At 46.7% G+C, this 20,089-nt stretch overlaps 1 protein-coding gene across 3 annotated transcripts in view; it reads right to left on the bottom strand.

Moving 5' to 3' along the window:
• TBCD (tubulin folding cofactor D) overlaps window positions 1-20,089 on the bottom strand; it is a 2,437,462-nt gene that overhangs the window by 789,866 nt on the left and 1,627,507 nt on the right. For all 3 annotated transcript variants that reach the window (XM_078654702.1, XM_078654704.1, XM_078654703.1), the window contains one exon: window positions 19,682-19,744. In XM_078654702.1, the coding sequence (XP_078510828.1) occupies window positions 19,682-19,744 (63 nt within the window). The remainder of the gene's footprint in view (window positions 1-19,681; window positions 19,745-20,089) is intronic.

Raw genomic sequence — 20,089 nt, forward strand, 5'->3', positions numbered from 1 at the left:
GCACTCTGCCTCCCGGATTGTTAAGGCCTGCCATAGGAGTGACTTATAAGTGCATATGTGTCCAGATATAAGGTTAGACATAGGAATACTATATCTAAGCAAGGGGTGATTACACGACCTTGCCCCAGCTGAGTGATCAGCCAGTTGTGTCAGTTTGGATGGCCAGCCAGGGGTGGCAAAAGATATGCTGCAGCCCCTGGTAGGCCTTGGGTGCACCTATGCCCTGGGTACCTATAGTACACTGTACAGGGACTCATAAGAGTGACCCAAATCCCAATTGGTGATGTACCTAAAGTACATGGTGTGAAATTTAGAGAGGGAACAGCAGGGCTGTAGGTCTGATTAGCAGGCCCACAGCCACATTAAGTCGAAAACCAGTGAAGCAAAAAGCAAAAAATGGGGTGACCATAGGATAGCAGACCCTACTCTCCTACAGTCATTTTATGTAAATGGAAGAATGCTAAAGATATATCCTTTAGAATTTGGCAAGAATGGCTGTCCTCCTTGAGGGGAGCGGACAACCCAGCCCTCCATACCTCCCCTTGGCCTAAGACTAATAAGAAACTTTGGAAGTCTCTAGACGACTCATCGCTCACATTTGATCCTCCGTGAATCCACCCTATTGTGATGATATATGCAACCGTGTTGTAACTTCACTGTATTGTATGCAACCACATTGCTTTTATATTTGGGTACTTGTAATGGAAATCTATGTTCACTGCTGTTTTCTAATCGTGTGACCTTCATGTGAATATTGAATGTAATTAACAGGCACTTGCGTTTCCCAATGTGTACACAGCGATTAACTTGTTTGTATTATTTTAGTCAGACCCACGTCTTTGTCATTTCATTTCTTTTTCCTTTGTTCAACTCCTTTATTTCTGTTATTTCTTGGATGTATTTTCTTGGATGCATTTTCCTTGTTTTTATTCTTTTCTCAATAAAAATAAAAATAATTAGAACAAAAAAACAGGGTGCTTATTCAGGATATCCAACAAGTCGAGTTGACCCTAGCAGAGCTGGACTGAGCAGTGGTGCTCCATCCTGACAGAGTGGGTGAGTTGCGTCAGGTGCAAGTTAAGTACTTTGATACCACTGAACTACTTGGGCACCATGACTGCGCTGCCTACCTGGCTAGGACCCACAATGAGGGAGACAAATTTGGTCACTTGTTAGCAAGTTTGACCTCCGCCCGCTTGCCTGATTCTACTCTACTGACTATCTCCTCCGGGGACACAACTTGCACCCAGACATCGGTCAATGCCACCCTTTACAGTTCCTACAGGGACGTATATGCTGCTCCACCGCTACTGCCCGAGGGTCAGTTTGATCATTTTGTTGCTCAACTTCCGCTTCCTCGTTTAACCCCAGAGGCAGGAATGTCCCTTCACACACCCACTATGGCACCTGAGATTCTCTTAACTCTGAAAGCCCTGACTCAAAGAAAAGTCCCACGTCCGGAAGGCCTACTGGCTGAATTTTATACACAGTTTGCCCGGCAATTGCCACCTCAATTAATGATATTATATGAGGCCATCTATTATAAAGGCTCCCTTCCCCCTAAACGTAATGCTGCACTCTTCTCTACATTATTTAAACCCCACAAGATCCAAAGGACTAGGCGTCTTATCGTCCAATCTCTATTTAAAAATGGACCATAACATTTTAACAAAATTGATCCACAACGATTATTGCTGGAATTATTGGGCTTGATTCATGATGATCAGGCGGCCTTTATATTAGGTCGAAACCCTTCTTTAAACCATCACAGGCTGTGGCATATTAAGAGTAAATTGGAAGCTTTCTTTCCAAATGCTATCTGCATTTCATTGGACTTGGAGAAAGCTTTTAATTCCCTGCATTGGGATTAAATGCAAAAAATGTTGGGTCTATTTGGTATAGGTCCGCACTGGCAGAAATGGATAAAAATTCTATACTCTACCCCTTCAGCTCGGGTTAAATATGTGAAGTGTATCTCGGCACCATGGCCTGTAGGTAGAGGAACCCGTCTGTGTTATCCCATATTGGTGTTATATTTTTTTTTTATTTGTGTCATTTGTAGAGCGCCTGAATCACCCCAGATGGGGTATCTCCGCGCTGCGGACGAAAAGAGGAAGCAAGACAGTGTTTCTAGAACAGCAGAGTTTTTAGTTTTTTCCTGAAACCTAAGTAATTGTTGGATAGGCGGAGCTCCAGGGGTAATTGATTCCAGAGTTTGGGAGCAAGATAAGAAAATGATTTGCCTCCCAATCTGGTTTGTCTGATGCGGGGATGACAAGAAGGCCTTTCCCTTCTGAGCGGAGGGTGCCTGAAGTGGTGTGTTTAAACAGTTTGTTGGCCAGGTAGGTTGGACCTAACTGGTTTAGGCCTTTAAAATCTATGCAACAGACTTGAAGTGAATTCTTTTGCGGATTGGAAGCCAGTGGACTTCATGCAGAAGGGGAAGAGAAGGGGTGCGGTAAGGGGCCCTGGTTACTTAACGGGCCGCTGTATTTTGCACCACTTGTAGAGTCTGTAAGGCTGAATCATTGGCGGAGATCAGCAAAACGTTGCTGAAATCCAAGCGACTAAGTACCAGTGCGTGTATAAGAGTCTTACGTGTTGACAAGGGGAGAAAGTGTTGGAGTTGAGGATCAGACTGGGTACACACGGAGCCAAACAACACCACCTACCGGCGCACAGGGGTGCAGCTCACAAAAAATTCCAGATCCATTCTGACACCTGGGGATAATTCTAAGGAGAGGAATCTGCGGCTAGAAGTTTCTACAAGATAAGCCTGATATTGGTTTGCAGTGTTAGGTCATTGGAGCTCTAGATCTTCTTTAACTGAATGAAATCAGCCCTTATTTTGTTGATTCTGGTCTTGACATTGGTGTCTGGCCTCCCTGCTTATCTATGACTCTGCCCAGGTAGGTGAAGGCCTCAACCTATTCAAGTGCATTCCTGCAAACGTGACTGCAGTTCCAATGGACGCTTTCAGAATGAACTTCACAATTTCCTGGGAAAAAGCTCTAAATATGGGGCATTTGCTGAAGTAGTCAATATCTACAGACGGGATTACATGGGACAACACCACAGACAAAAGAATAGAGGCCTTCCATGTTTCAGTCACACAAAGTTCATAGTATTTGGAGCTGGCTTTTGTGGTACAGTTTGCCTTTTAAGTTTACAGAAAATAAAAACTGTATGCAAAGAACCACCCACTGCACACATCCCAAAAGACGTTGGCTAAGTCAATAAGTCTAGCCGTCCTAATCTTTTGGCTTTGCCAATGTTTACTGCCAAAGTTAAACCCCGTTGGCGAAAAGGGAAGAGATTGCTGCCGTGGCTAAACAGCATGGCCAAAAAATAATAAAATAGCATTCCTAGTGCAACGAGGAAAATCCTGCATGCGCATGTCATCATGCTGAGGCAGGCATTTTTCTTTAGGCTCTATTCAGAGTAATGACATATATGCATGTGGGTGTCTCCATTCATGCTCACTGATATGCTGTGGAGGATATTTTTTTTAATATCTCATTTTCTGTTCCAAGGAACATCTTGGAGTAAAATAAAAATATAAAAAGAGCAAAATTGGAAGACGAGTAGGGTTGGAAGGGAGGCCAATTGCTTGGCAAGAGTACCGCCCTCAAGACCGCCACTCTGCAGGCCAGAAGCAATCACACGGAAATATCTGTTATTCCAGGACACTATAGCTGTGCTAAGACAATGTCATAAATGCTTGAACTTTGTCTCACTTTTTGTGCTGCCAAAACCACGGAAAGAGTCCAACCACAGTAAGGGCCGGGTGAATCATGGTGCAACCTAACACCACTGAAGGCCAACTTGGTGAGGCATCAAACTTGAAGGAGCTTGGGGACAGAAGAACAAGTTACATACCTTCAGTAACAATGTATCTAGTAGAGACACATCCCATCTGAAATCTATTGTGCGTTTAAGATTAAAAGACAATGCACATTTTGGGTCCAGACGGTTCAGTCTCTCCCCCTCCTTGGAGGGATGCGGGGGTGGATAAAAGTTGGGCACAGTGATAGATTGTCCCACATGAAAAGGCGTGATGACCTTTGGAAGGAAGACAGGTTTGGTCCAAAGCACCACTTTATCCGGATAGACAAATAAAAAAGGGGGCTTAGAAGATAAAGCCTGCAGGGATGGCAACAAGGAAGGCAGTTTTGAAAGTCAGCAACCTGAGGGGACAGTTATGAAGAGGCACAAAGGGAGCATACATAAAAAAAGGTGAGAACCAGATTTAAGTTCCACTGGGGCAATACAAAAGGAGATGGAGGGAACAGATGACTAAGGCCCTTAACGAATCCCTTAACATTAGGAGATTTGAATAAAGAAGGCTGATTTGGCAGCTGAAGAAAGAAAAACAGAGATGGCTGCAAGAGATCCTTTAAGAGTCCCCAATTCAGATCCCTGCTGGGCCAAAAAAATTATGTACAAGAGAACCTCTGATAGAGCCTTTGCTGTTCACCATGCCACAAATTTGTTCCAAATACAGGCGTATACCGTTTTAGTGGAGGGATGCCTGGTTGCCAAGATAACATTACAGACTTCAGGCAGAAGGTCAAAAGCTATCAACTGCTTCCGCTCACTCTCCATGCAAGGAGATGGAGACTAGACAGGTTTGGATGAAGAACCCTCCCCTGCTGCTGCAACAGAAGATCCTCCCGAAGAGGCAGTCTGATTGGAGGATCGATGGCCATGCTGAGAAGCTCAGGGCACCAGACTCATGCCCAGTCAGGAACTCCAAGAATGACTTGAGCCCGGCCGCGATTGATCTTCTTGAGCACTCTGGGCAGAAATAGTACCGGTGGAAAGGCGTACAGGAGGCCCAAACTCCACTAGTGAGGAGAAGCGAGCGCTGCCTTGGAAACTCCAATGCGCGAAACTGCAGACATTGCACGTTCTCTTCTGAGGCTAACATTTTTAACCAAGGCTCTCCTCAACCCTGAAAGAGACCATGCGCCACCAATGGAAGGAGATGCCATTCGTGATCGACTAGGAACGAGAGCTGAGTTTGTTGAGGTGTTGAACCACCAGGGTTATGTCCTGATGTTCCAACCATGTCCAGAGGCGGAGTACCTCTTGACAAAGGGTCTACAACCCCACCGAGCCCTGTTTGTTGCAGTACCACATGGCGGTGTTGTCAGTGAACACTTGCATAACTTTCACCCTGAGAGTGTGCAGGAATGCTTTCAGTGCCAGTCTGATCGCCCAGAGCTCCAAAAGGTTGATATGGAGACCGGACTCCCCCGGAGACCAGACACCTCTGATCTCCACCTCTCCCAGGTGGACGCCCCATCCCAGAAGTTATGCATCCGTCACCACTGTTAGATATGGTTGAGAAAGGGAGAGGGATCTGCCTCTGACCCAATCTTGGTTTGATAGTCACCACTGCAGTTGGAGCATAGTTCTCTCCGAAATATGGACATAATCGGAAAGAGTCTCTGATGCAGCGCCCACCAGAACTTCATGTCCAAATGCAGAGCCTGCATATGCGATCTGGCATGATCCACCAGCAGGATGCAGGAGGCCATGAGGCCCAGAAGACTCAGAGTAATTCTCACTGATATCTGGAACAGAGGCTGAAACATTGGTACCATAGCCCGAATATCCCAGACTCACTGCGCAGGAGGATAGGTCCGAAACTGCACTGTGTCCAGAACTGCTCCGATGAAAGGGAGCACCTGAGAGGGAATCAGGTGTGACTTCGGCACGTTGATAGTGAACACCTGCGAATGCAGGAGGTGCAACGTAGTCTGGCGGTTGGAGACGACAGACAGTCAGTCGTCGAGATGGGGTAGACTGGAACCACTGATCTGCGCAGATGAGCTGCGATACCCACCATCACCTTTGTGAACAACCGGGTACCACTGGTAAGGCAAAAGGGAAGCACAGTGAACTGAAAGTGCTTGTGGCCCAATGTGAACTGAAGGTAACGTCTGTGGGCCAGCAAGAAGGGGATATGAAAATAAGTGCCCTGCAAGTCCCAGGCCACCAGTCAGTCTCCTGGGTTCGAGTACAGACAGAACTTTGGCTAGGTTGAGCATTTTGAACTTCTCCTTCCGGAGGAAGAGGTTGAGGGCCGGAGGTCTAAGATAGGATGCAGGCCTTTGTGCTTCTTGGGTACCAGAAAGTAGCCGGAATAACAACCACAACCTTTCTGGCACAGGGACCCTCTCTATAGCTCCCTTGGCCAAGAAAGCCAATACTTCCTTGCGGAGAAGAGCCAAATGATCCTCCATCATGCGCTCGTAAGAAGGTGGCATGGAAGGAGGGATGGTCTTGAAGGGGAGGGAGTAGTCCCTTTGGGCTATTTGCAGAACCCACCCGTCCGACGTGATGGATTGCCAGTGGAGGAGGTGATGGTGGATCCTGGCTCCAACTGTCCATTGATGGGCCTGAAACATCAGACTAGGAAGCTTTGGAGGATGCGGCAGGAGGGGAAAGGGTGCTCTGACCCACCCACTGGCTTTCTGACCTGCGAGGATGCTGGATCCCACCTCCGCTGCCACGCAGATGCTGGACAGTTTGCATGACTCTGTGGCTGGGCTGGACAGGATGTGGCAGGGCGCCCCTTCCGTAGCCACGAAAGGCAGGCTCAGAATGGATGTGAAGTACCCGCGAGACCCAAGGATCTGGCTGTGGCTCAAGCATCCTTGAAGCCCTCAAGCACTGAGTCTGTCTTGTCACTTAAAAGGCGAGGGCCATTAAAGGGCATATCCATCAAGGAAGACTGGACATCCCCCTGAGAAGCCAGAAGTTCTCAACCAGGCATCGTGTCTAACAGCTACCGACTTGGCCATCGTTCTGCCCAGTGAGTCGGTAGTATCCAGTCCACATCATATGGTGAATTTAGCTTCTCTCTCGCGTCTGCAACTGCTTGAGAGAGAATGGCCCTGGCCTCCTCCGGTCACGGAGGCAGTACCTGCGTGACCGTATCCCAGACAGCATGGGAGTATTGGCCCAAGAGGCATCCGGTATTCACCAAGCGCTAAGATGCCCATGGGCATATGTGCGCTTTACAAAACCACAAATCAAATCAAACCGCAACGCTAAGCTGGGGGAGCACAAGGGAATGCACCTTTTGATGAAGAGGCTTAGACTACCAAGCTCTCAGGGGTGGGGTGTTGGGTCAGGAATGCTTGGTCGCCTGGAGCAGGGCGGCGGCGACAGGCAGTCGCCCTATCCACAGGAGTTCCTTTGCTGGGCTTGGACCAGGTGCCCAGAAGAACGTCCGTGAGGGCTTTATTGAATGGCAAAAGGAATTCAGAAGAGGACGTCGCAGGCTAAAGCACCTCTGTCAGGAGCATAGGAAGCTCCCTCCTCCATAGCCATGATAGGGGAGAAAGCAAGCCAGTGTCAGGAAACGTGCCCAGACCACTGGCATCGCCCTGGTCCATAAGGCAGTCTGGTTCCTCAAGCTGGTGAGTTAAAGGGTCCAGCAGCCCCTCCCAGTCCTCGTCCTCACCTTCTGGCCCAAAAGTAATGCCAGCAATGAAAACAGTTACGAAAGTTCCTTCCAGCATCGGAATAGACGTCAAACGACGTCCGTCCAGCTCCATGTCCACTTAAGGGAAGGAGAAGGGGTTGGCAACAACCAGGTGCACAGTCGACGCCAGGAGCGTCGACGTCGGGATCGATGTCGGGGAAGGTCGAGTAAGATTGACAGCAGTCAATCTAGATCTAGGCATGGATCTACAGGGCCTATCCGGAGCCAGGACCAGAGCAGCCAGCTTCAAAGTCCCAGGGCCCCCAACCGACTCCATGGGGCCTAAAGGTGAGTTGGCAGAGTCGGGCTGACCAAATATGAGGTACAAGGCCTCCTAGAACTTCTGGATCTGGGCAGGAGATGCTCCGGCTCAGAGCTGTCTCAGAGGCAGGCTCCGGAGACAGAGCCTTCAAGCGATGACGCTCGGGATCCCAAGTCGTGTCAGCCGACCGACGGGGAGAGTCGAATAACGCCTGGGCTTCAACAACTTCTTGTGTTTCCCTGACTTACCGGAATATCTCCCAGATTACTTTGAGTATGAGGAGTTTGGGCTCTGCAGCCGTTTGAGACCTTCCTATTGAACAGGAGCGACACGGAGCCAGCTTTCGGGAATGCTCCTGCAAAGCCTTCAGGGTCATTGCCCGGCACTCCGAGTATGACTTCGGTTTGTGGACCCACTCCAGACACCAAAAGCACACGAGGTGCGGATCCGTCATGGACATCACCCATGAAAGGGATTGCAGGGTTTGAAGCCTGTCCTTGACTAGGACATCCTCGACGCACCAGGAGTCTATGACTCGAAAAAGTTGTAGACAAAAAAACAGAAAAAGGTAGGCAAAAAGTGGCCAGGGGTAGCTATAATCAAACATGAAAAATGGTTAGATTTTATCTAGATAAAGTACTGTTTGTGATCAAAGCTAATAACGAAGGCCTCGCAAAAAGGTCTAGATAAAAAAGCATGTGCGTTCTGGGAACAACAAAGTCCACAGACACGGCAAAATTAGAGCATTTGGTTATGAGAATGCTGATAACAATGCTCAAAGAGAACAATGTTTGTCGCAGGAAACTTTTCTCGCGTCTTTATGATTGAAAAAGCACATCGCCCCTTGGCCCCTATGCCCCGCCAGGGCACTGGCACCATAGATAATTACCAAGCTACTAATCCTCTGAGAAATTGGAGTGCTGCGCATGGCCTACGAGGAAAGAGATCTACACTACAAGGGCAACTACACATACATAATGGCGATGCAGACAGCTAAGAGAAAACATCTCCTGTTAAAGAAGGAGTAGCAACAAACGGAGTTGAATTATTTAATGTTATACCCTGTACATCTGAAAATAGATGACATGGGGAATCATAACATCTCTAATGGTCCACCGAAAGCCTCATAATTTCTGAAAAAACTTCAGCTAATGAATCACCTGCATTAGGGATCAGGCAACGCAGCCATCTCAACCTCAAACTTAAAGGCACTGTCTAATACGCTGCATGTCCTGCTTATCACAATTGGTTCATACTGTTTTACATTTCTAACCTGGTAGAATCTTTTGGCATACTCTACGCTACAATAAATTGAGGTGCATGCTTGGGTCATAGATTGGAAAAGGCCGATGCCAGAGGTGGGCCCACTGGCTTTAGGCAGCGTATCCCGAGGTTCTATTAAGAGCCACACAGAATAAGTGCATGGCAATTGTACAGTCACTCATCAAACCTGCTAACACAGGCTTTGGCAAATCCATCACTACTGGAGAAGCTGTCCCTGAGGTGTCTGGAGTGCGTTGTAGGGTGTAATATGGTGTCCTTTCATAATAACTTCTGGTCGCCTCCAGAGTGGTTGGAGGGTTCAGGCTCCCACTGCAGGTGTTCTTCAGGGAGAGCACCCATTTAGTTTGACTGCTCTGTTTTGTGAAGCTCTAATTGTGCTTTCTAATGCTGCTCTGGGTTGTATAAAGGTTGGGAAGGGCTGGGATGCCCGTATGGGTGGGGAGTTCTACTGTGCAATACGCTCTCAGCTCTACACCTCACATTGTGGGTTATTCTCAATGCAAGCAGACCTGCTTAACAGTAATTCATCACATCTCCCTGCCAGTCTTATGTGCATATTCATGTCTAATGGATGAAAGAAGGTAATAACTACAATTTTATAACTTAGAACATTAGAGGGTTAAATAACCCCATGCACAGTTTGTAGACACAGCTTGAATGTGGTCTTCCTGCAGGAGATACATCAAATCAGATTTTCAGAGAGTAAAGGAGCTAGGCATTGGGCAACACATTGCTATGACACCCTTCTCTTGTGCACAAGGTGTTGCTATATTCATTGAATGGAAACACAGATAAGATATATACATAGATCAGCAGAAGACTTGGGTCAACAGATTAAAGTTCAGAGGAAACACAATTATGGTCAACAACTATGGGCCCAATACAGATGATCTTCACTTCTTTACTACTCTATGGAATAACATATTTGTGTTGTTCCCCAAAGTAATTGTCAGCGGTGCAAATCTCAATGTCTTATTAGATGCCAGCCTAGATAGATAACACCCCCCAATTTGTATCTACGTCAGGTGCAGCATGAGCTAGCAGGCGAGATCTAAGAACTCAAAGCCAAACAGTTGCATGAAAGCGATCATGCTTTGCTAGCTGACCCCTAGATTAAATTGTCAAAATACAATGAAATCACAGACAGGGAGCTCTAAATTTCTTTGGAAACATGTCACTGCACATATGTACAGGGATGGGAATCCTTAGCTAATCTAAACGAATAGTCTTGAGCAGTGCACAGCATTGTTTGCCTCTAGGATGTGGGTTGAATCCATCATTGATCTCTTTGTGTTTGCTTTGGTCGTGCTATGTTGGCAGGGTATGCCCAGATGTTAGTCCCTTGCTTATTTTGTCACTGGATTCAAGCTAGCCTGGCTGATGAGGAGTGTTATCCCGAAACCGGTGCCAGAATACTTGTTTCCAATCCAGTGAAGATCTAGCCTGGCAGTTTGAGCTCAACTGTTTCCACAAGGGACAGGGTCAAGACTTATTAGCGTATGGCTGGGTCTGACCTAGGGTGGCGAAGTGAGCTAAAAAACGATGCTAGATTCAACCCAGATGTGTGACTGTGGGTGACTATCTCAGAACCGGCATAAGGCCGAGTTGGCATGCACACCAAAAAGGAAAGCTCCATCAAAAGGCATGTAGTTGGCAGAGCCTCCAAAAACCTGGAAGTAAGCAACCATGCACGCCGACGTAGAGCTATGGAAGAGGCCATAGCCTGACCAACACAAACTGTGGTATCCATATATGTGTGGCAGCTTGTTGCCCTTCACGTAACAGGGTGTAGCAAAGTGCTTCTTTTGGACAAGGTTATCCCACACTTTTTGCGTGAAAAATGATGTACTTTTGACTGGAAGTGAACAGGGTCCCTGCCAACCAGGCCCCCTGTGCAGATCTTCTTCCCTGAACTGTACCTTTTGTTTCCACAAGTGGCACCCCTTTAGCTCGCATAAAAGTTGCTTGTAAGAGGTACCCCTGATACCAAGGGTCTTGTAGGTAAAGAGGGTCCCTAAGGGCAGCAGCATGAATTGTGCTACCCTAAGGGACCCCTCTCCAAGCACATGCACACTGCAGCCTGCGTGTCTTGGTGCAGACAAAACTGAAGAGTCTGCACGGCATACATCCCTGTGTGTCATACCCATAGACACTGGATGATATATAGGTAAGACAACCCTCTAGCAGGCCTTCGCCCTAAGGCAGGGTGCACTACATCTCGTGTGAGGGCATATCTGCCTGAGCCTATATGCCCCTGCAATATCCTTGTCAATTCTTGGATATTGTAAGTGGCCAGGAAAGCCATAGTAAGTACATGGGCTGGACACTCGTCATTACAAGCTCCCCAGCTCTATGATGGTTTCATTGAAATATGGGATGTTTGGTACCAAACATCTCAGCATAATAAACCTGCACTGATTCCAGTATCAGATTTATTACAAAGTGCACACGGAGGACCCCTTAAAGGGGTCCCCTGAAACCTACCAATCCTAAGTGTGGTCACCGACTGGCCTGAGCAAGCCTGCTACCACCAGACAGTGTTCTGACCTCATGGGGAGAGTGCCTGCACACTTTGAGGCTGAGAACAATGCCTTTCCTGGGTGGAGGTGTTCGGACCTCCGCCTGGGCAGGAAGAGCCATTCATGGCATGGAGCCTCAAAGGCCTTGCCGCCTATGTAATGCGACTCCAGCCTCTCCTGTTAGAAGGAGCAGTCCCTCATCCAGTCCTCACCCCCTTTTTGACAGGAGGACAGGTGGGAAACATAGAGAGAATAGGAGGTGTGCCCCCTCTGCCAACTCCCCCCCTCAGATGCTCGAGACGAGGTGAAATGCGTGTTTCAGTGCCCACCATCTTGAAGATGGTGGGACTCCTCCAACCACCATGTGGGATTAGCATTTCAAGGGTGTAGTCAACTTTAAGGTAAATAGCCCATTGGCTACTACCGGGCACTCCCTTTAAAAGCCCCTAAATGTAGTATTTAGGTGACCCCACTGAGCTCTGAACTTTAATTTCTGACAACCTAAGAAAAGCTGGACACTACAGAGCTGCACCAGCAGAGAAGACTGCACTGAGCAATTGATTTGGCCCCAGCCCTACCGGCATGTCTCCAGCCTCGACGATAGTAGACCAAAACACTTGTCCTGCAGCCAAATGATATCCAGAACCCTGGGTGGACTGAACTGCCTTCAATCAGGATCAAGATTCCAGAGAACAGCGAACCTGTTCACCCAGCAACCATCTTTAAAGTAATGACACTGTGACCTGAAGAACCGCGAAGCCTGATTTCGGTTCTACCTCTTCACCGGATGCCTTCCGCCTGAGTCCGACTGGCCCACCGGTTCCAGCAAGGCTCCACAGTGTTCCAGAGCCTGAGAACACCGTGAACTAACCTTTCCTGGTCTCCTCAACGTCATTTTCAACCTCTGCATGGAGACCCCTCCAACCACGACCTGCTGCAGGTAAGCCGTTTCCGAAACCAAAATGCACCCCTACACCCATCCAACATGGGCCTTGGTGAAGAGAACAAAAGGTGTCCCTACTTCTCGGAGCATCCTACCTTACCTCTGCAGCTGTAGGTGTCCTTAGATAGGCCTCCTGGTCTTTGCTGCAGCCCCAATCCCTATTGATTTGTATTGGGTGCCCTACCTCGAGTTTGCTCCCGGCCGCCCCTGTGCTGCTGGTGGTGCACTGTTGGTGCTGAACTAAATCTCGCCCAATATGGACCTTAACTTGCAAAGACTGCTCTTGTAAGTCGATATTATCCCTAGGTACGCTGCATGTTTTATTCCTCCCATAGGTTAACATTGTAAAATTTTTAAGTTGCAGTGGCCATTTTTTAAACTGAAAAGTATTTCTATTGAAAAACTAATTTACCTATGAACAAGTACTGTGGTTCTGCAAAATAAAGATAACCAAGTATTATTTTTATGAATTGGTCTCAGATTTATTAATTGAGTGTGTGTTTTATTTATTGCCACTGTGCTCCGATGAGCCTGACTGCTCGCCCACACTACCACAAAAGAGAGCATTAGTATTATCTACTTTGGCCTCTGCAAAGCCTCTGGGGATCCACTGGAATCTTTGCACATGATACTTCATTTTGGTATAGTATATTGAGACCCAGTTTCCTACTCAGGGGGAACAAGAGCATTCCGGGCTTCCCCTGGAAGGGAGGGCAAGAGGTGTTCCACTGAGTCCCACAAGGCATGGGAGAAGCCGGCGAGGACACAAGAAGTGTTTAGAGAGCGCAGGGCAGCGCTAGAAGAGAAAATACACCTACCACAAGCATCACATTTCTTGGCCTTTCTCTCTTTCCCTGGAGGAACAGGAGGGAGAAAATCAATATTTTTGGTGGCAAAGCCGCCTGAACCACAAAGCTCCTAGTAGAGAGATGTTTAAGGAGACAGGAGGGATCCCCTGGGGCTGAACGATGCCTCTCAGAAATAGAACGATTTCAGGTTTAGCCCAAAAAGACAACTAGTATAAGGAAGAAAAGGCTCAAAATTAAACTGGTCAGGATGTAGAATGCCAATTAAAGTGTCTGTTGACATTTGACATTTCCACACAAGGCAGTTGTAATTCCAGTACGACCAAAATTCGATACAGCATGTCTGCCAGAGTGCAACTCGCCTCTGTAGCCAAACCAGGACGGAGACAAGAGGCTGGAGGCTTGAGAAGATTCCAAGCCACCGACGTCACCCAAGTCAAGTAACCAATTATACTGCATAGGTGGTAGAACTGTATCTGAAATGGGAGCGGGACATACCACACAGTCTGTAGAACTTTCACAACCATGGTCCTCAGAAGGATAAACCAGAGGAAGGGAGTCTGAGACAGTTAGCTCCATCGGCTAAGCATCCAACGCCTTAACTGAAGCTGGTCAATCTAGAGAAAGTGACACCTAGATGCCGGAAAGAGCATTGACAGCACCACTATGGGAGCCGGCAGACAAAAGCCCTATGCCGACATCGAAGTTGACGGACCAGAAGCAAGAGCCGAAGGTGGGAAAATAAACGGGCTGTTCTCAGGCATCACTAAGGTGTGAGAAACAGGACGCTGACCTGAAGCAGAGTGAGAACCCGTTGGTTGGGTCCCAGGCATGACCTCACACACTTCCGTGGGGCCCGAGGGCGCTCCAGAGGGAGGTGAAAATCCTAAAATAGAATGAAGAATTTGAGAATATTGTCTCTTCTGGGTCAAAGATGCCCCGCCCCAGGATAGGTGAGGAGACCTATCCTGGACCCAATGCCCTGACACTTCAACAGAAGAGTGGGGACCAGTGGTAGCGACAAAGGTGGGCGGTGCCGCCATTTCAACCGCAGACACCGAGTCTTACCTCCAGACGTCGAAGGAGAATGACACCTGCTAGAATGGCTCCTACTGCGGTCAGTCCGTACAGCACGTAAGAGATTGAGGATGACGAGAAGGCTTTCATGACACTGACATTCACACCGCAAGAAGCTTCATGTGGCATTCCCTGTAAGCTTTCGGTTGGAACTGGCAACACGAGTTGCACTCTTCGGAGTCATGGTGCTCACCCAGGGACCTTATGTAAACCGAGTGTGGGTCCATGGTGGACATTTGTCATCCACAGGACTCACAGGGCTTAAACCCAGAGGACATTGAAGAAGGGTAGAAAAAGGGCACACTACTTGGTCGATAAAAAAACGTTAAGTAGGCCGAAAAACAGCCAGAGGAACTGCAGTGCGGATCCACGTTGAGTGAGTTGCACCTGATTGCTGAATGGCGCCTCCATCATAAGAGGATCTTGCCTACCATTACTATTCACATGTGCATATGGGATACAGTAGATTAGTCTGTTTTGGGATACATGGAAGATGTAGCGGTGTTTCCGCACTCTTGATACTTAAACCAATACCTTTGAGATCACTCACCTCTTCTAGTCACCTTGCTTCCTAGGGGACCTAGGCCCAAAATGACATTATGGACACTGAGGGCTGAAGTGCTGGCAGAAGGGGGTGTGCAGCCCACATCTGTGAATTTACTTCCTGGTTCTTCAAAGAAAACCAAGGGTCTTCAGCAAGCAGGGTGGCTAATGTGTTTGGGACATGAAAGAAAATGGAGCAGGAACTGCTTAGACTGGAATGGGCACCTTATCTCTGGGTTCGCTAGGGTCTGCACAACTAAGGCAGAGATGCTTGAGGAGTACCTTACAGGTGCAGGGCTGCCGAGGTTGTCAGCAGAGCAGCAGCAGCAGCCCAAAGCTCCACTGGAGCTGAATGAGGTGCTTGAGACCCTCCTGCGGAGGAGAAAACTGAAGCGTATGGCTTTCCAGTTGAAATGTATAAATGGATGTCGTCCCATATATTGGTGTGTATCAAAAGGAGGGGAAATGGATCTATTAAAGATCCTCGGGCTCGAATTACCATTCAGGAGGAACCTCAGAATGGAAGGTCCAGCCGCAGTTGGAGCCCAGAAGGACAAGAGTTTATGCAAAAACAAACCAGGCAGTTCCTAGAAAAAATAAGGAAAGTTAAGCGTCGGACGAAGGTCACAGGGAGGGGTAAGGTAGTGCTCAATGGAGTGCTACCCTGGGTATCCAATATGTTGGTATTAATGGCCTCACACACCCTTGCGAGTGTCATGCTTCATCATTGGCGGTTGCTCCTCGTCGGGCAGGCGGTGCAATGCCCAACAGGCTCACCTCATAGAGGGGCTCTTTAGCGGAGATCTTTTTACCAACTGCCTATGGGTGAAGTGCGAGTGAGGGGCCAAAGGAAAGCGGATAGTGTAAATAAGTGGGTTAAAACGTGACACAAGGTACCGGAGAGCAATTTATTCTGGTGGTCCCTTGTCACAAGTAAAAACAGTGGGTAGCCTATGATCGGCAGGAAAAAAAAATTTTCCGGAGCCCGGTAGAGATGGGTAGGCAGACCATGCGCTCCCCAAGGCTTTAAGAACCTTAAACCCCTATAGTACTTTCCCTTGACGCAATTCCTACCGGGTACTGTTGACACCCAGACACCTTGACCTATAGGCAAGAGCTGTCCCATACAGGTAGTACAACCTTTTCCGAACTGATACTTAATTAGGTCATGTCTTATATTAGATAGATGTAAACACTAGGTCCTGAAGAATCGCCGCCAATGTGCACTGGCGAGAAACATGTTGACCACACAATATATACTGTAGTTCTGAATCGTCACGTGGAATCTTAAAAATTTTTTCCTGGCGATCATAGGCTACCCACTGTTTTTACTTGTGACAAGGGACCACCAGAATAAATTGCTCTCCGGTACCTTGTGTCACGTTTTAACCCACTTATTTACACTATCCGCTTTCCTTTGGCCCCTCACTCGCACTTCACCCATAGGCAGTTGGTAAAAAGATCTCCGCTAAAGAGCCCCTCTATGAGGTGAGCCCGTTGGGCATTGCACCGCCTGCCCGACGAGGAGCAACCGCCAATGATGAAGCATGACACTCGCAAGGGTGTGTGAGGCCATTAATACCAACATATTGGATACCCAGGGTAGCACTCCATTGAGCACTACCTTACCCCTCCCTGTGACCTTCGTCCGACGCTTAACTTTCCTTATTTTTTCTAGGAACAGCCTGGTTTGTTTTTGCATAAACTCTTGTCCCATATATTGGACCACTGAATGCAAAACATGATGTATCATCCCAATGGCAGCATTATGCTGCCTAGATCAGATGTGTTGCCAATTGGTATAGGGCAGGAAAAAGAGCCAAGTGAACCTAGACATTCTTAAGCTTTCCCTAACGTAGGGTGGATTGGGCCTCCCAGACTTCCTTCTGTATTCTGAGGCAATGCAACTGCAGCACACAATAAGTTGGCTCAAGGATAATCCAAACTGGGAGCAAAATTTACTGGTAAAGGCAAGTGGGCCGTTCTTACTCCCAGAGGTATTCCTGATGGGTAGTGGAGTCCCTAGGAACTTCCCCTACCTGTTAAGGCAATTGGCAGAATCTTGGCATAGGGTGGTCACTAAGACCTTGCAAAGGGCCCCTTCACCCAAAATCCTGCATTAAAGAGGTTGCAGCCCTTCCCTGCCCTACAGAATGCACTATCCTACGCCAGGTGACGCATTAGAGGCTGCAAAACTGAGGGCGACCTGTACTTCAATGACAGATGTATCACCTTTGAGCAGGTGCAGAAGCAGTATGTGGTGGAAACAAGGCCATTTTTACAGTATGCAAGACCATCTCATCAGGCTGGTCAAGTACGGCCAACATTTCCAGACAAACTGCGGGGGCATAGCTTGGCACTGGAGTTGACTGACCAGGCAGGCTGCAAAGGGCTGATCTTATACACACACACACACACACACGGCACAGCTGAAAGACAAGGAAGTCAAAACAGAGAGGGCGAGTGGAGACTGCCTGTCCGATGAGCTGATAGAGCAGGACTGGTGGGAAGGTCTGCGAGGCAGTGAAGTCTGTAGTATACTCCCTAGATCTCCCATTACTGGGTCACCCTGGCATGCTGACGGCCAGTGAAAATAAAGTAGCAGCTATTGAAACTTAACATTCCTAAACGAGGCGACCTGAACAATGTGGGCAGTTGTATTGGGTATGATTAGGCTATCTGGTTTTAGGTTTAAACCTATAATAACTGATAAAACTCCACCGAAAGGAAAATAGCCATCACCGGTGTAAACATATAAACACTGAAAAAACACCTTTGCAACCACAAACTAAGTGCCATTCAAAGAGAGGAAAAGATGAGGTAAAGGAAACATTTGTATTTCTTCCTGAAGGGGCCATTACAATGTAACTTTGTTATACAAGGTAGCATCAAGAAAGACCGGGCTAAAATTATTCTGCCTGAGTTTTGTTGTTTAGGGATGTCACTAAAACATTGTGTTTTCTTCCTTCTGCTTTTTTCAGTTTTGTGGTCTTTGGTCTATAGATGCATTGTTTAGAAGCATGTTTTATGTATTATTTAGTTATTTCATAAACTGTAGAGAATCTGGAAATATCAAAATCATATTTGATATTTTGGTTACATTTGATTTCATTGAGAAGTAAAAAAGGCTGGTTTCATAAGAATCTTTCCTAATATGTACCATCACATTTACCCACAGACAGAGAATGGGTGAAATCCTTTGATACATCAGCCCCCTTTTCTCGAGAGTCAGTGTTGATTGCACGTGAATTACCAAACACCCCGAGATTTAAACATTCAATGCAAGATGTAGTGACAGGTATATGTAAAAAGAATGTTGTCACCAAGCATCTGAGATAGTGGTGAAAACATGACACCAGGCGTTTGGTATAAATGGAATGCAGTGTTACTTGGAATGCTGCTGTAAAAAGTTCCTACCAAGTTCAATAAAGATTGAAGGGATATTTGTATTTGCAGTAATTCACCTACCAATGTGAAAAAGTTATATGATGGTCTGTCAAAATCGATTCCTGTGCTGAAATGCTTGCCTGTAAGAGATCCTCTCTTGCTAGACGGTATGCTGAAAGCATCTTTATAATCTTCAGAGTTAACGAAGAATGCTATTGACTTTGTAGTCCATTCTGGTGCAGTAAAAATGTATTTGGACCTCATATACCTCATCAGTGCAGAAAGCAAGCAATAATTAAAATTAAATTAAAATTCCATAAACACCGGAAAAAAACTGTTTCTGTAGTTTTTAATGACTCAAAAATGTGTAACCACAGATAACCACTGTTTTTTAAAGTATTGTAAAAACTGAAAAAACCCCACCAGAATTTACCAAAAATAGAAACTGAAAACAGGAAAGCCTAGGTATGATATGGCCATAAGCAGCGAAAGCCACAGTGCGCAGAATACTGTTCTATATCATTGACTCAGAGTAACCACTATAAGCACTTATCCCCACATTTTCTTAGGAGCCTCCCCACTTCAAACCTCTAGACATCTTGACTTCAGCAACTACTTCTAAATGCTTAGTAGCAACTTTGTATAGGTCTTTGCAGTAAGAGGCAGCGGTCTACACATCTAACTTCAGAGACAACTGTAACATTAAGCTACAATCTCCATCATCCAAAAAAGGATGGCAATACAGTACTTCACTGAATGGAGTTCGGTTGTCAAATGGTAGACTGCATGTAACAAAAGAATGAAAGCAGTGAAATGATACAAGTCATCTATCAAATGGATGGTAACAAAGCTATGCTTCAGAGAGAAAGAAACAAACACAAGAGGAGGAAAGGAAGAAACCAAGCACATGAGGTTGACAAAAAAGCCACCTAACGATAAGAAATGGGCTGATCTAAAGCCCCCTGTAAGTATTGGCAGTACGCATCAATAGGTCTACGACAAGATGTATCTAAAGTAGTCTCTAGGAGGGACCTAAAACTAAAAAAGTGATTCCTGGGATGGTCCGGTTAAAAAACAAAATCGCACTAAGTCCAGTTCTCACTTGGTACAGTAGGTAAGGAGGTGGAAGTTAAAGAGGTAAAGACTGTGCGTTGAGTGGCCTCAAATTGGTGTATGAATACAGGTTTTCTTTTTAAAAACAATCACAATGTTACTCAGAGTTTGAAACTGTTGGCAATGGAAAGCAGAAGAAAGTAAAAGAAACTATCAAACACAAAACCCTATGAACTAAGTTACACCCAATGGGCATGTGCAATGACGCAGTACCCCCCACTCCCCACAGCCAGATAATATAATACGTACCAATTATGGAATGACCGTGGAAAGGCAATTTCGAAAGAGACAGCTTTTCAATCAAAGAGCACACTGTTAACGAAGAAAAAAATACGAGCCAGATTACTGCAGAATTCAGGTTAGTCAAAGTAACAACAAACATCGATTTTATATTAGTTAGGTTGTTATGCTTCCCAAACACAAAATCTACTTTATCTGCAAAACACTCAAATGCGTTACACAAAAAGTGAACACTTTCCACTTTATTTCGTGTTTTGCGTCCTAGTGTGCATTGTTTCGTTTATGGCACTATGCCAGTTTCCACTCACCTTTCAAATGGCCACAGGTGATGTAATTGAAAACCGGGTGCAGAGAAAGCAAGAAGAGGGGCCTTGTGCCAGGCAGGCGCATGACCTATAGAGTAGCGAGCGGGTGGTA

This window comes from Lissotriton helveticus, chromosome 7 (genome assembly GCF_964261635.1).
Source record: "Lissotriton helveticus chromosome 7, aLisHel1.1, whole genome shotgun sequence".
Lineage (NCBI taxonomy): Eukaryota > Metazoa > Chordata > Amphibia > Caudata > Salamandridae > Lissotriton > Lissotriton helveticus.